General features: G+C 34.9%; 1 protein-coding gene across 8 annotated transcripts in view; it reads left to right on the forward strand.

The window, feature by feature from the left end:
• The first annotated feature begins 64 nt into the window (after positions 1 to 64).
• Positions 65 to 14,981, forward strand: part of LOC139980500 (RIMS-binding protein 2-like) — a 192,495-nt gene continuing 177,578 nt past the window's right edge. For 3 of the 8 annotated variants that reach the window (XM_071992160.1, XM_071992161.1, XM_071992162.1), the window contains exons 1-2: positions 65 to 335; positions 4,591 to 5,766. In XM_071992160.1, coding sequence (XP_071848261.1) covers positions 4,843 to 5,766 — 924 coding nt within the window. In that variant the 5' untranslated portion in view covers positions 65 to 335; positions 4,591 to 4,842. The remainder of the gene's footprint in view (positions 336 to 4,590; positions 5,767 to 14,981) is intronic. The other 5 variants (XM_071992155.1, XM_071992158.1, XM_071992159.1 and 2 more) reach the window with 2 other exon arrangements.

Consider the following 14,981-nt stretch of genomic DNA (forward strand, 5'->3'; position numbering starts at 1 on the left):
CGGTACCATCAGTCTTGATATACCACATACCGTGACAACAATAACAACGATCGCGATAGTGTAGTTGAACGAAGCTTTTCAACGGCAACAAGATGTTGACAAGTCAGAGAGGCATTTGACACATATTTCAAACACAATTCGCTTTCAATAGCGAGAGACAAACGAATTTCATTTAAATTCGTTTGAAGCTTCAGGGCACTTTTGTAAAGCAGTATTGAAAAGTGACACGAGGTCTATAAGTTTATGAATGCATTTATTTTAGCTCGCAGAGTGTCATCATTGCTGTGTCATGTTCCACGAAAACTTGCAGATAGGAAAGCACTCTGAGTCAGAACGTAAGTAAGCTAAGATTGGCATATGACTGTAACGTTGAGCCTTTTGAGTTTTGTGCAATTCGGCTCATAACCTGGGCTATGTCAATGTATGTGTAGGTCTATTGCAAATGTATGTGATATTGGTCACTAACAACATGATGAAAATATTAAATCTTGCATGATACTTAGCAAATGTTGAGGTCTAGCCTATTTCTCAATGAATATGATTTGGTTAGGTGGGTATGTTGCTGTATACGGCCCAGACTCAACAACATAGTCTAACTTAAGCCCAGTAGAGGTCAATATATAGAAAGATGGATTGGAACGTTGTAGCTAGCATGATTTAGATTGGGAAATTCCGTGCAGTTGTTTTTAGCTTTAAAGGCATTGGAGACTCGCCCTAAACCGCGTGCCGCCATCTGAAAAAGTTAACTTTCTGTTGCTTTAAGTGACGTTTTGTTTGTGTCGCTACAAAATGCAGACAGTAATGAAAAGTGATACCTTGTTATCTTTAGCTGGACCTGAGATGTCCATCGCTGTATCGTTTTACACTGTGCTGTGGGTATTGACCGCAGCTGTATGTACTGACTGTACACTAGTGTCTAATTACCGACGTAGCAAGCTGTGTGTGTACAGTATTTTCTGGGATCGATGGTTGTGTCAAACACTACTGTTACACCTCATTTGAAACTAGGTCAGATTACCGGCATTAGACGTTTCTTTTTGCGCGAGTCTTCACACCCTTTAACATCAGGCTAATCACACCTTTAATTTCCTTCAAGTTGTCCCACAACTAATCCCTGTCATCTCTTAAAACGTGTCTACCTTTAAGAATTAACCATGTCACCCTAGCAAACCAGAAGTAGGCTGTACTTTGTGAAGTGAGTGTATAGTATATGCAAACAGCTTAAACTTTATGTTCATATTGTACTGTAAATATCTGATGCTAATTCTGTACCAAATTCCAGCCATACCACATTGAAGTTCATTTAACTGGACAAGTCATATTTCGTTTTAAATAGACCTTCTGTAGGCTAGGCCTAACAAAGAACTATATCTCAACTTTAAAAAAAAAAAAAAAAAAAAAAATGGCATAACACCAGACTTGCTACCATGGCCCAGTTTCCTGGACCTTCATTCCAATCCATAAATATTTTTGCATTTAAAAGTTTAATCCTTAAATCATCATGCATATATTCTCATGGCAGAATAGATCAATTGAAGTTAAAATAAACAATGAAGTAAGAATATGCCCCTAACATTTTATTGGCTGTCAATTGATTAACAAACTCGGAAGGAGTATATCCTGTAGACAGTTTTCACCTAGCAGTATGGTAAAATCTGGGAAGCATGTCCCTCTCTCCCTACAGCTGCTCAAATTATTAGTACAGTACTTACTTAATCTCCTAATATTCTAATAATATTCTAAAATATACATGTACTAAAGAAAATTTGCAACGTTTTGATTTAGTTTCAGCAAGTCCCTCTGTTGTTACAAGATGCAAATCTTTAGAATATTCAAATTGCATACCAAATATTCATCATGTATGAATTCTTTTACCAACATTGAAGAATTGAAACATTGATCAGTTGCATCAAGTTTCTCCTTCAAGTTAAAGCTTTCACAATTATGACACAAAAAGGCTAAGAAAGTTCAGGATATAGGAATGAAACATATTGCACAGTCAAATTTTGTTCCTTAATAAATTTGAGTTCTTTTTGGATCAGAGCTCCTAACATACAAAAGCTCCTCAGATTTTGAAAGCTATGATTTTGAAGTAATATTTCAAAACAACAAAGATATATGTTTTCCTGGAATGATATCTGAACCTGGTGCATGATCAATACCACAAAGACAAATTACCTTAGAAGTTTGCTTCAATACCAACTGAGCCACAGTATATCTAGGCCTAATTTGTTGGCAATAATTACTTGATGGATATGTTGAACTCATTTAGTACCATATGGGAGTGTAGGATTAAACCCATTATTGTCTGATGAAGTTTTTAACTTTTTAAGGTGGGATTTTGAAATACTTGTTGTCCTTTGAATACTGTATACAGAGCAGCAAAGAATGTACAGAAATTTGAGTTTTGATTTGTAACCAAACTTTGGACAGGTACTGTCAGAAAGGGATGCTAACTGTTTTCCAGATTTCAATCCTAGATTAAATTCCCTTCTCACTGGGTTCAGTAACAGTCCCAAGATTTGTTAATTTCTATTCTTGATTGTTTATCCTCATTTTACTGCCAACTAATCTATGCCACAGAAGTTAGTTGCAGCGTATTGATTACTCCACTGTTGGACCAGTCAGTACAGTCATGAATGGGGACCTTACAAAAGCATTTATTGGTTGTGAGTAAACAACAATAGGTCATTGCAACTGAGTTCATCTATTAACTGGTCAACTAACACACTTGTGTGCTATTAGAGTAGGACAATAGTTGTGGGATTGTTGAATTCTAAGGCAAAAGTTTATCAGGGTATTAAAATCAGCATGGTAGATTAATCTCATTTAATAGTGCATTTAGTAACTGCACATTAAAATGTTATCAGGTATACGTACTATAGCCTGTTTAATGAAAGCAAAGACAGATATAAGGCTATACTGTATAAAGGAAACTAAGAAGTGTAACAGTAACAAAAAATAAATCTTTTAATGTAATATTTTGGAATTGAATTGCCTTGACATGACCTGAATGTCTAGATGTAACAATGAAAGTAAATTACATGCAATTGATTATGTCATTATTTTAATAAAATTAATTTGGATCAGATTGTACAGCCTACGTACTGTAAATGTACTTATTGACATTTAATTTTATCAATAGAACTGAAATTCCCTGGGCAAAACATGTACTGAGCTGTCTACAGTAAGTTGTACACTGTGTAAGTCTGCCAAAAATCTACTCGAACTATGAACAATTGGTAAATAATGAAAGAAATTCAATGTATACTGTAGGTAATACTTACAGTAGTTGCATTATTGATAAATATGTAAAAAGTGTTATTGTCTGACATGAAAAACATTCTTAGAAATCATAAGTTTGTAAAGCAGACCACCCTTAATTTACAAATTTGTTTACCATTTTTTTACAATACATGTACAATAAGTAAAGTATCTGTTCATTTTGTTAGTAGTAATTAATGTTTAAGCCGTATAAATTGTAGGGCTAGATTTTAGGAGTACAATAACTTAAACTAAACAATTGTTCATTCCTATATTTTGAAGAATAATTACAGTGCGGTAAGTACAAACAGTACTAGAAAGCTGTTAAGTGAAGCACAGGTACAGTAGGCCTGAACAGGTCTGTACAGGTCTGTTTTGTAGAGCATATAACACATCTATATCTCAGTTTGTTACATAACAGAATAAATTAGTTTATCAGTAACAGTAAATAACAGGGAATAATTTAGTGTTCAAGTTGTGTAACAGGTCTGTACAGTACAGGAATTATTAACTGTTTTGTTGAGCATGTAACACATCTATGTCTCAGTGTGTTACAAACAGAATAAATTATCAGTATACAGTAAATAACTGGTAATCATTTAGTGTTAAAGTTTGTGTAACTTGTCTGTACAGTACAGGAATTATTAACTGTTTTGCAGGGCATGTAACACATCTATGTCTCAGTGTGTTACATTTATAACACTAAACAGAATAAATTAGTTTATCAGTTATACAGTAAATACAGTAACTGGAAATCATTTGTTGTTCAAGTTTGTATAGTAGTTTTGAAGGCTCTGAATTTGTCTCAAGATTATAAATGAATACTATTGTTTCTCTAAGTAAGAAAACTGCAGTTACATCTTTTAATGTGTATATTAGCAATTTGACCATTTTGTATACATTTTAGGAGGCATAACTGCATAAATTATCCCCTGGTATATATACTGTACTTAAATAGTTGTAACTAAGCACAAAGAGCTCTACTGTACAGTATGTACTGTAAGTACAGGCACAATTAGTACTGTACAGTATAATGTATAGAGTGAATGTTTCACAACATATAGTACTAGTCTATTTGTTACAGACTGAATGTACAGTGTGTATGTGTCTATGCTACACGTGTGTGCGTATGTGTGCATGTGTGTGAGTGTATGTATGCATGCGTGTATCTATGTATGTATGTACCTGAGCAGTATGTACCTGTACAGCTCTGTTTATGCAATTTTGAACGCTTCACTGCATACAGGTACTGGTCTGTAGGTATGTGATTATAGTTAGTACTATAAAGAAAAATAATCATGTTCCTTTTATCCATCTCAACTACAGGGTATTCGTGTCCTTGGTTTTTGGTGCATGGAAGAGCGATTTTGACTTGGCTACCATGGTAACATAGCCACTTCCAGCCTCGAGACTTATTGTTCATCAGCTTTTCGATTAACTTCATCGGAATGTTGGTCACTGCGGTGCTCTACCTTGCTCAGTATGTGCAATAGATGTCTTCCAATGCATCGATGTTTACTCAAGTACCTCAACTAATTTATTAAGAGATCGCTACATCTCTTTCTGCAAAAAAAAAAAATGTCTTCCAAAAAGCGACCTGCTCCTAAGGTTCCATCATCAGCATCACAAAGCAGGCCTTCTGCGACCAATCAGGACAAGCCTGTCGGGAATGGTCACGTCACCTCGAGGGCTTCGCTGACCAAGTCCAACACTCTACCCCTCGACTGGAGGCCAGGGAGGAATACAGAAGATGTGCTACGAAAAAGAATGGAAAGGCTGAAGAAAAATATAGAGCGAGAAACTCAGGGAAAGAATCAGACACCCACCGGTTCAAATAAAAGCTCACAGAAACCGAACGATATCAAATCTCCCAATAGTACTAACAGACCTGGCAGAACGTTTTCTAATTTGTCAGTCACCAAGTATGAAAAGTTACTCAAGCAGAAACGGGAAAATGCTGCCGCCTCGGCAAATCTCAAGAAACAGACAAATGAAGTAAGGACGAGTTCTTCTTTAAAAGGGTCTCGAGTTCCAGTGGCTGCATCGAGGAGGGCATCAATGAGCCCCTCTAGCACCCGTAGTACACCACCTCTGTCATCGAGGGAACCCTTGAGTCAAAGATCGGCCAGGGAGAGAGGGGACTCGCTGAAAAGTAGTAAAAAAAGTAAAGACAAGGAAAAATTAACCAAGACGTCGAGCGATCCTCCAAGGACAAAAGAGATCTTATCTCCAGACTGTGTTAATAAAGTGCAAAGGCTGGGAGAAAATGAGACCAAAAAGATTTTTTCTGGGGATAGTGAGAAGGGCAGCAAAAAAAGTATAAGAGGGAATTTACCGACAGCTGCCAAACAAACTGATGGATTAGTCGTAGTCCAGGAGAGCGAGGATGAAATATGGGACAAAGTGGAACATTCTTGGAAATCAGAGGATGACGAAGGCAGCCATCTCTTGCCATCTATAAACTTTGATATGACACAGCAAGGGATGACCCTTGACCTAGAGGTAAGTTGGAATTCTGCAAATTTAAAGCAACTTTTCACTATTTTCCACCACCATTTTCCAACAATGGTACCAAAACCTTTTCAGTAAAGTGTTATTAATTATTTTAAAAGTTACATCATTAATGAATGATATACTGGGTTGGGTTTTTTTTTCTTTCAAAAGAGGTCAATATGGTAAAAATTAAGTAACGATGCCATTCAAAAAATACCCCGGATACAATTTTTGTATAGATAGATCTACAAACTGTACAGTATGTAAAAAAAAAAAAACTTTTACAACCTTAAAATGTGTGACTACAGTAAGTTTTCTTTAGTAATGAAATTGAGCCTAAGTTGTTTGTTGGGGTAACTATGTATATTTTAAAATAATTACTTTAGTTAGTACTTAATGCATCATGAACTTACAGAAATTGTTAACAACCGAACATTATAAATTTGGCTTCAGAGGGCCAGTCATATTCCTCAAGACCAAAAGAGTTACAGACCGTAGCAGTTGAAAGATACGTATAGTACTCTTACATGTCACATGAAGAAATTCCAACCTTTGGCAATCTTTTCATGAAAAATCATCACAAATGGTGTACAACATTACAACATTTCATACATTATTGCACAGTAATCTGTAACATCATCATGTACTATGTAATTACTGTTTAACCGAACATGATAATGTTTGAGGCTTTAGAGAGCCAGTCATATTCCTCAAGACCAAAGCAGTTCGCAGCTACAGTACTGTAACATTCACTAGAATGTGTGAAGAAATTCCAAACGTGGCAATTTCCATTTTTTTATTTATCATCTCTAATGTGGTACATTAGTGCAGCACATTAGACAATTTACATCATATTGCGCAGTATTCTGCAACATTACATACATGTATGTACAAACATTTGTAGAGAACTCTTATAAGTGAACATTGTTATAATTTTGGATTCAGAGAACCAGTCATAATCCTCCAGACCAAACCAGTTCTAAGCAGAAGATTTCTAGAAACTTTCTGTCAATTTGTGAAGAAATTCCCAAACTTGGCAATACTTTTAATAATCTTCTCTAATTAATACATTATGATTGCATATATATTTCAATACATCATTGCACAGTAAATTGGTGTAACATTTCATATATATACTGTACAGTACTATGCACTGTACATATGTAGCAGTGCTATTCTTTCTGTGTGTCTTTATCATTAAACCCATGAACTTTACCTCTCTCAAATCATTTAAAGATGGCTGACAATTGTGTGCACAGCTGTACCATTTCTCATCTTTCACACATGTGTCTTTTCCTCCATCACCATTGTACATGCACATAAAGTCTGTACAATATGTGTGTTTGTTTTTCATCTACCATCAAATCAATCCTGAATAATACCTGACTAAAGTAATCTAAATGATATGGTTTTAATGCACAAACACCAATCAACCAGACTGTAGACATATATGTATGAGCACTTGTCCAGGCTTCGAAAATACTACTAATATTGTGCAACATGTTGCCTTAAATGCATCCACACCTGATGTGGAAGGATAACATTTTGACAGTGATCCTGCTACTCAATACGTGTACATAAGACAAGGAATAGTTTAGTGTTTAAAGATTTTGTAGCGAGTCTTGGAAACCTATGAGCTTTTTTCCTCTTAAAAATAGTACGGTACTGCCCCTGTGTAAAAGCTGCACTATACGTCTTTGCTCTTTAATACTGTACTGTAAATCATACTGTACGTTTGCCCATTTTGCATCTAGCATTTTGTGATGTGAAACCTACAGATAGATTAATTCCTGTCAGAGAAAGCTACAGTAACTCTTACACTTAAGCTGTAAAGACAGCCTTGGAAGTAACTAACAGATCATACTAACTTCTTTCATGGGTGAAATTTTAATTTGCATAACTAACTTTTACAGTATAAACTGGGTCTCTACATAACCATGTTCACAAAATTTGATTTGGTGTATGCTGAACATGCAAAAAGTCTGTTTGTCCTAAAAAACTCTAGCAATTAATATTGTACAACATTTTTGATCCAATATTACAAAAGAACTCTGTGTTCTACAAAATGAAGGTTTCAATATGTTTTTACAAGTACGTCAAATTTATTTGCCTATAAATAACATCATTCATCCATTTTTGATGAGACTGAGAAGTTACAGGCAAATGTGGTTATATGTAAACTCTCATCATTCTCTGAGATTATAGCACCAGGTTACAACAAATTGAAATGAAAATTGAAAAATGTACAGTACTGTACAGTACATATGTGTACAGTAAGAGAAATCAAAGATTGAACTATTAAGATCATATCTACATACAAACATATATATGTACATGTGTGTTTCTGGACCACACAGAGTAAAACAATTCTCTAATTTTGGTTGTTTTATTCATAAATTATACAGTTGAAACTCCTTTGTTGCTACTGGAGTTACTGTACAGGGTCCCTTGGAACACAGCACTGTTTTTAATTATTGACTAATTTTGTCTGTTTTATATTCTTACTTCTCTTAAATTGCTTTCATTTGATTTCTTTCCTACCTTTTATTTCTATTTAGAGGGCCTTGGGGAAGGGGGGGGGGGGTAAGGGGGGAGGACTGATTAGCACTTTGCATGCCAAGTCTCCGATCCTCTCTGGTTGTAATAACTAGTATTATAAATAGTATTATTTTGTCATTCTACAATGAAAAATTAAAATCCAAATTAGTTATTAAAGAATTTTTCCTGTAAGTGCTTTCATACAGTACAGTATATAGCCTGAAGGAGCTTAATTTGCCCAACATCTTCTTTTCTCCATTTTTAATCATTAATTAATAATTTATTATGCAAATATTGTCATTGTAACTGAATTTATACTCCAAGGTATCAAGATTATCATAAAAAGGCATCAATGTAATCATGCACTTGGAATTATTAAGTTCATATTTTTTGTTAGAACTTAGTGTCAAATTGTTGAATTATTAAACCAGGTCACTGTCTTGTGACTCTTGTCAAACATGTTCTGTTTGTTTCATTCTGTTAAGCATGTACTGTATGATGCAGTACAGTTTCAGAGACTGAGAGATGGAAAATATATCATGTCTTACAGTGTACAAAGTTATGTGCATTGGACGCGATATGGATTGAATACAACTTTCAGTTGTACGCAGCACTTGCATAAATAAATCAATCAACTAATCAGCTAGAATTAATTGTTTGCTATTGCTGATATTAATGCAAATTGAAACAAAATTTTGAAATACTTATTTCACATTAGGGACTCTTCTCATATTATGCTATTATATTTTCTATAATTTGCAGTCCTGAGTATATATGTACAGTCACCTTTACAAACTGTATTAATTTGCTTGCCACATTTTGATTAAATTATAAGAAAATAGCCTCTTGTACTTTACAGTAGTCAGTATACTGTTTAGGCCTACCTGTACATCCCAAATTATGAAAATAAACAGCTCTTTTTCTCCCTACCATCATTTTTGTTTCAACCTTTCAGTTTTGTTCTTTTTTTTTTACATTAAAAGTTTGAGGAGAAAGTTCTAAACAACTAGTTACTTTGTCCACTGAGTCACAACACCCTGGTTTGTCTTCTGATTATTAACTACAAACAATTTGTCTCAAGATATCATTTACATGATTTTTAAACTGATTCCCGTTTTCACGGAGAGATTAACATTTTCAAAGAGGAAATGTTCTCAGTGTCAGTGTCCATCAGACTGATTGTCTCCCCAAAGTTTTAATGATACTGTAAGCAGGGTGTAGTGTTTCTTCCTTCTTAAGGACTAAAAGAAAGTATTTTGCATTCAATCGCTACTCTGTAGTGCAGTTTGAAACTTTGAATATTGATCAAAAAACGATAATTACTGTTCATCAGAATCATCAGACTAAGTAGGTGCCCTTCAAAGGTGCAGTGCAATACAGATCTAGCTGTTTTTCACTTGCAATACTTTTTATGAACGATTCCAGATTATTACCCATTGCAAAGATGGGCTTAAATTGTTAAATTTTCATATTTATATGATCGTGACACAAGTTTGTATCTCAAATGGCCAAGCTCAAATTTGAGTTCAATACTTTGAAATGAAACCAGCAAGCAAATAATACTTGTTAATACATTACTTTGCATTAAATTGTTAAATTTGCAGCATAAATTTGTATTCATGGATATTCTTCAAATTAGATATATTCCATAAAAACAGTCATACACTGTAAACTAGAGCTTGTTCTTTCAATAAGTTGATGTAGAGCTATACAAAAGTTATTCTATATCTGTGACACATGTCATGTACAATGCTTTAAATGACATCAGTGTTTCTTTTGGGTGTGTATAATATTATGTAGGTTATTGATGATTAATTGTGACAACCGAGTCAACGGTGAAGTTTGTCATCAGAGAGCTCTGTTTGTCATCGTTGCAACAATTCCCTGTCGAACACTGGAACGTACTGTTTAATTACATGACATATGATAATTACTGAGGGATGTTGTAACTTTACAGTCCACTTGCAAAGATGTACTGTACTTGATATACGGTACCAGCATGGGATTCCAGACCCACAAACATGGTCACTGACAAACTTTTGACAATTTCTCATCACTATTCTGAATGTACAGTATATACAGTACAGTATGCTTTTATATAAACTGTAATGTGTACCATAGCTCCATAACCAAAGTACTGTAAAGTGACAGCTGTAGAGTACATGTGCCAATGCAAATGAAAGAAACTTACATGCTGTTCTATCTTGTTGGTAGTCTCACAAATAGGCTTTTTGTACACTGGAGAGCTCAGCTTAATTTTAAGGCAAACTTTTAGCAGTAGCCGAAAGGTTATCCCTATTAGCTTAAACAGAACTTAGTAATTTAGCATGTTATTGTATATTAGCTAACTAGTGCTATTGAAAGTTGTTTGTCAGGTGGCGCTGTATATGTGCTATTTTGTTGTGCACTTTTAACTTTTAAGAACAACATTCTTATAGTGCAATGGATGAATCTATAAACCTTCATGTTGAATTTTCTTTTCTCATAATTGCCAATTTCAAAGAACTTGGATGACATAAACCAGAAATGGGAGACGGGGAGAAATTGAAGATTATATGTAAATTTATCATTTTGGTACATGGATCATGCTTAAAATATTTGTCCCTGTTAAAGATCACCTATAGATGTTCAAGTTGCAATGTTACTGTCTAGATACAGCGTAAAAAATGTACTTATTTCATATATCATGTTAGAAATTAGATCTGTGTGTACATTAATGATAAAACTACGTTTTCTGCAGTCAGTTGAGATTAACACATGTATGTATGCTGATCCACTGTACTGTAAGTACTGTACTGTACAATTTAAGTACTGCAGCAGTGGGCAGTAAACCATACACGTCTGTACCATTTACCATTAATATTAAAGTACACATGTGATTAAAGTAGTTAGCGACATAATGTAGTAATTAGGCTAGTACTGAAAGCTCTCTGCATCTCAGTTCATCCATTGATGAGGAATTACTGTACCTGATTATGACTGACTTGTGGTGTGACCTGTACTTTAAGCCTTAAAGGTACAGTATGCTGCATTGGCCCCAAATATGCTAGATATTCAAATATGGGCACCTTTGGTCAAAATTCTTAAACTGTTTGTATTACAACCTTTGATGAAATTGTCCTCACTGGGACATTCAGAAGATCTTAAGTGCTCCTTAAAAATGTCTGAGAACAATTTGGAGTGTAAAGACCTCGAGGAAACTACTTTTTGAAAACTTCTAGCAATTATGGCATGCTAAAATTTGGGGCCTACTGTATACTGACTACCTTTAAGATTACTGTACTTGCAATATAGTGTACAGCAAAATCATCATAATTATACTGCAATATTTTATGGTACCTCATACAGTAATGTACTAATAGTCACCAATAAGGATTGCCCATGGTATGGGAATACACTTGCATCAGTCTTTTCAGATCTATGTACAGTAAATTATTTTCCTTAAAAGTTGTCATCAACAAAACTACTTACATAATATTGTACTGATGATACAGATACTCTAGCTCATTGTTACTCGTAAATATTCATTTTGTCTGTTTTCTGTAAAGTGGAATTGACGAATAAATGAAGCTCAAATCTGCAGATAATATTAATTATGGTTTTAATAAAGACATTATTTCAATGCAATGATGACACGGCACCTGAAAACTGTGTTAATATCTTGACAATGACAAAGTAATATTTGTCTGTCTCTAGTAGTGAGGACACAAAGCATATGATTCACCGTCTTTTATAAAAAAAATTCTCTGCAGAGTAAGGTATTGGCAAAATTTTAGGTATATAGTTAATTGGATAAGGACTGAGAAACTATTAGGGTTAAAATGGTTGTTTCCTTATCATTTAAAATAGCTAAGATGCAAAAACAAGTTACACACAAAAGTGTGGAACAGTTAATCACAGCCATCGAAACTTACACACTGTGTCATTTAAACTGTACAAGTTTACACTGTATGCGAATGATGCATTTCGTGAGAAAATCAGAGATAAATGATTCAAACTGGTTTATTATATTGTACTCGTTTTTTTCAAATTTACAGAGCTCAGTCTAATACAACAGTTGATGGGTATAAGAATGTATAAATAAAAAATAAAAAAATACTAAAAAATGAAAATAGAGTAAGAGCTTGTTAGATTCTTCAATGGCGGATTTATCGTGGAGAAATGGTAGTACAGTTATAGGTGATATGTTGACAGATCGCTCCTGACTTACTGTGTACTGTACCTGTCTCCTCCAATCAAAGACACTCATGATGTGATGTCATCCAATTCACACCTGGAAATAGATTTAAAGTGTGAGGGTTTGTAGGGAAATAAAATGTTGATACAGTACTATACATATAGTTTTGTACATTGTTAGAACACAACATTTTCTCTATTTGACTATTGTCACAGCGGTATGTGAACAAGAAAATAAAGGCACAAACAAGTAGTTGAGTTTAATGCAGAGTATATTGTATCTTCCTTGGCTGGATGTATGCTACTCAATACAAATGGTGAAAGTTGCATCTTATATACTCTTTTACAATGGATTACAAGAGGATGGGACAGGATGTTACTCTGTCTACATAAACAGTGGTTAAGCTAGTGTGAAGCTAACCACACATCCTGCTGAAGATTACATAATAAAAGGTGCACAAACAGGTGTAGGGTTTTGGTTGTAGAAAGTTACACTGGAGGTTACAGTGTGGATGATCTCTTGTGATAACAGTAAAATGCTCTCTGTTATAATTGCCTCTCCCTTAAAAAGTTTGGTCCCCAAATGTGAAAGGAAAAGAAAGAATGAAGAAACAGCAAACACTAAGAATTGCAGAAAGTAAAAGTCCTTACAGAATACGTTAACAAAAACGTATATAAAATGCTCGAATGTAATTTCAAAGGTAAGGTGAACCATTGATATATGAAAATAGTGATGAAACTCAATAAAAGAAACATGACCAGTAATGTCTCACTGTTTGAGAAAAAAAACAAATGATAATAACATATACATCTATAAATGTTGTCGACAAAGGCAAGAAAAAAAAAATTACAGGAAAACCTGAAAGAACATAATGACATACATTTACTGTCACAACATTAAAAAACAAAAGCAATGTATCAATGATGATCAAAATAGAAAATTGTGGCAGTACGGTCACATACTGTTAAAATAATGTCATGCTCAAGATATAAAACAAAGGAATGAATATATTATAAACAATGAAAAAGCCTTTGACATGTAAAGAAGGTTTACTCGTAGAGTCTGATAAATATGGAAGCAACAGACTAACCATATTTGTTTACACGATCAACTTTAATAGTACACAGTATTTCTAAATGAAGAACTTATGTCGTTTCAATGGACGTTTACGTTTTCTGCCTTGCAGAGTACGGGTGATGTGATATTCTCTAATAAGATTAGAAGATAAATCCCCACTAAGAACCCATGAAGATGGTGTTTTATCTGCCCACTTAACTTTGTAATACATAGCACCATTATATTTACGTGCCTGAAGAATTCGATCAACATCTTTCCATGAACTTTGTTCTCTTATATGTTGGGTTTCTTGGGAAGCTCCAGTAGGACTAGTCCCAGGAAGTGTTTTAGTTTCAGAAGACAGGGTAGGGTGTGGCACAGTAGGCACTTTCCTGTCCCTCGGGTCATGATAGGGCTTCAGCCGATTGGCATGAACCAGAGATTGCAATTCCTTGTTATCAGAGCAATTCCTGAGTTTGAAGGTGTCATTAGGACCTAACTCACAGACATAATATGGCCCACACCATTTACGATGTAATTTGGATGAATGGCCCTGTGGTACTTGAGGGTTAAAAACTAGTACACTTTGTCCCAAATGAAATGATGGTTCCTTGGCATTAGCATCATAAGTTTGTTTGTTCTTGTGTTGTGCCTGAACAATGTTTTCCTTTGCAACCTTACGAAAGGTGGCTAACTTGTCCATAACAGAAGTGATATGCTCTTTTGCATCTCTACCCATGGTGTCAGTAGGGTGTAAACTAACATCCAAGGGAGTATGCATATCCTTACCAAACAAAAGAAAGTAAGGTGAAAATTGGGTTGAGTTGATCGCAGGGGACATACGATAAGCCATTAAAATACCAGGTAGCATATCTGGCCATTTGGAATCGTTTCCCCCACAATAGGCTCTCATGGATTGTGCAATAACTGAGTTAAACCTCTCACATGTCGAATTAGTCTGTGGGTGATAGGAACTAGTATGGTGACGGGTGATGTCAAACAACTCACACAATGCTTGAATTAACTTTGACATGAAATTTTTTCCACGATCTGAGATAAGGGTATGTGGTGCACCATAACGACAGAAAATTTCTTTGTACAATACTTGTGCAATGACAGTTGCTTCCTGAGACTTAAGAGGAAAAGCTTCTGGCCAACGAGTAACACTGTCTGTAACTAATAATACATACTTGTGACCGTCTGAACTGGTGGTAAGTGGACCAAGGATGTCCATATGCCACCGTTTAAATGCATCCTCAACAGGCATTGGGTGCAGTGGGGCAGGGTGGCCATGAAAATGACGTTTAGCTCTTTGACAGGCATCACATGATTTAACGTAATCATAAATATCTGAATACATTCTTGGCCAATAGTACTTTAAACGAATCGAATGATAAGTTCGATCAAACCCTTGATGACCCCCTCCCGCAATAGAGTCATGATATGACAATAA

Source organism: Apostichopus japonicus, chromosome 15 (genome assembly GCF_037975245.1).
Source record: "Apostichopus japonicus isolate 1M-3 chromosome 15, ASM3797524v1, whole genome shotgun sequence".
Taxonomy (NCBI): domain Eukaryota; kingdom Metazoa; phylum Echinodermata; class Holothuroidea; order Aspidochirotida; family Stichopodidae; genus Apostichopus; species Apostichopus japonicus.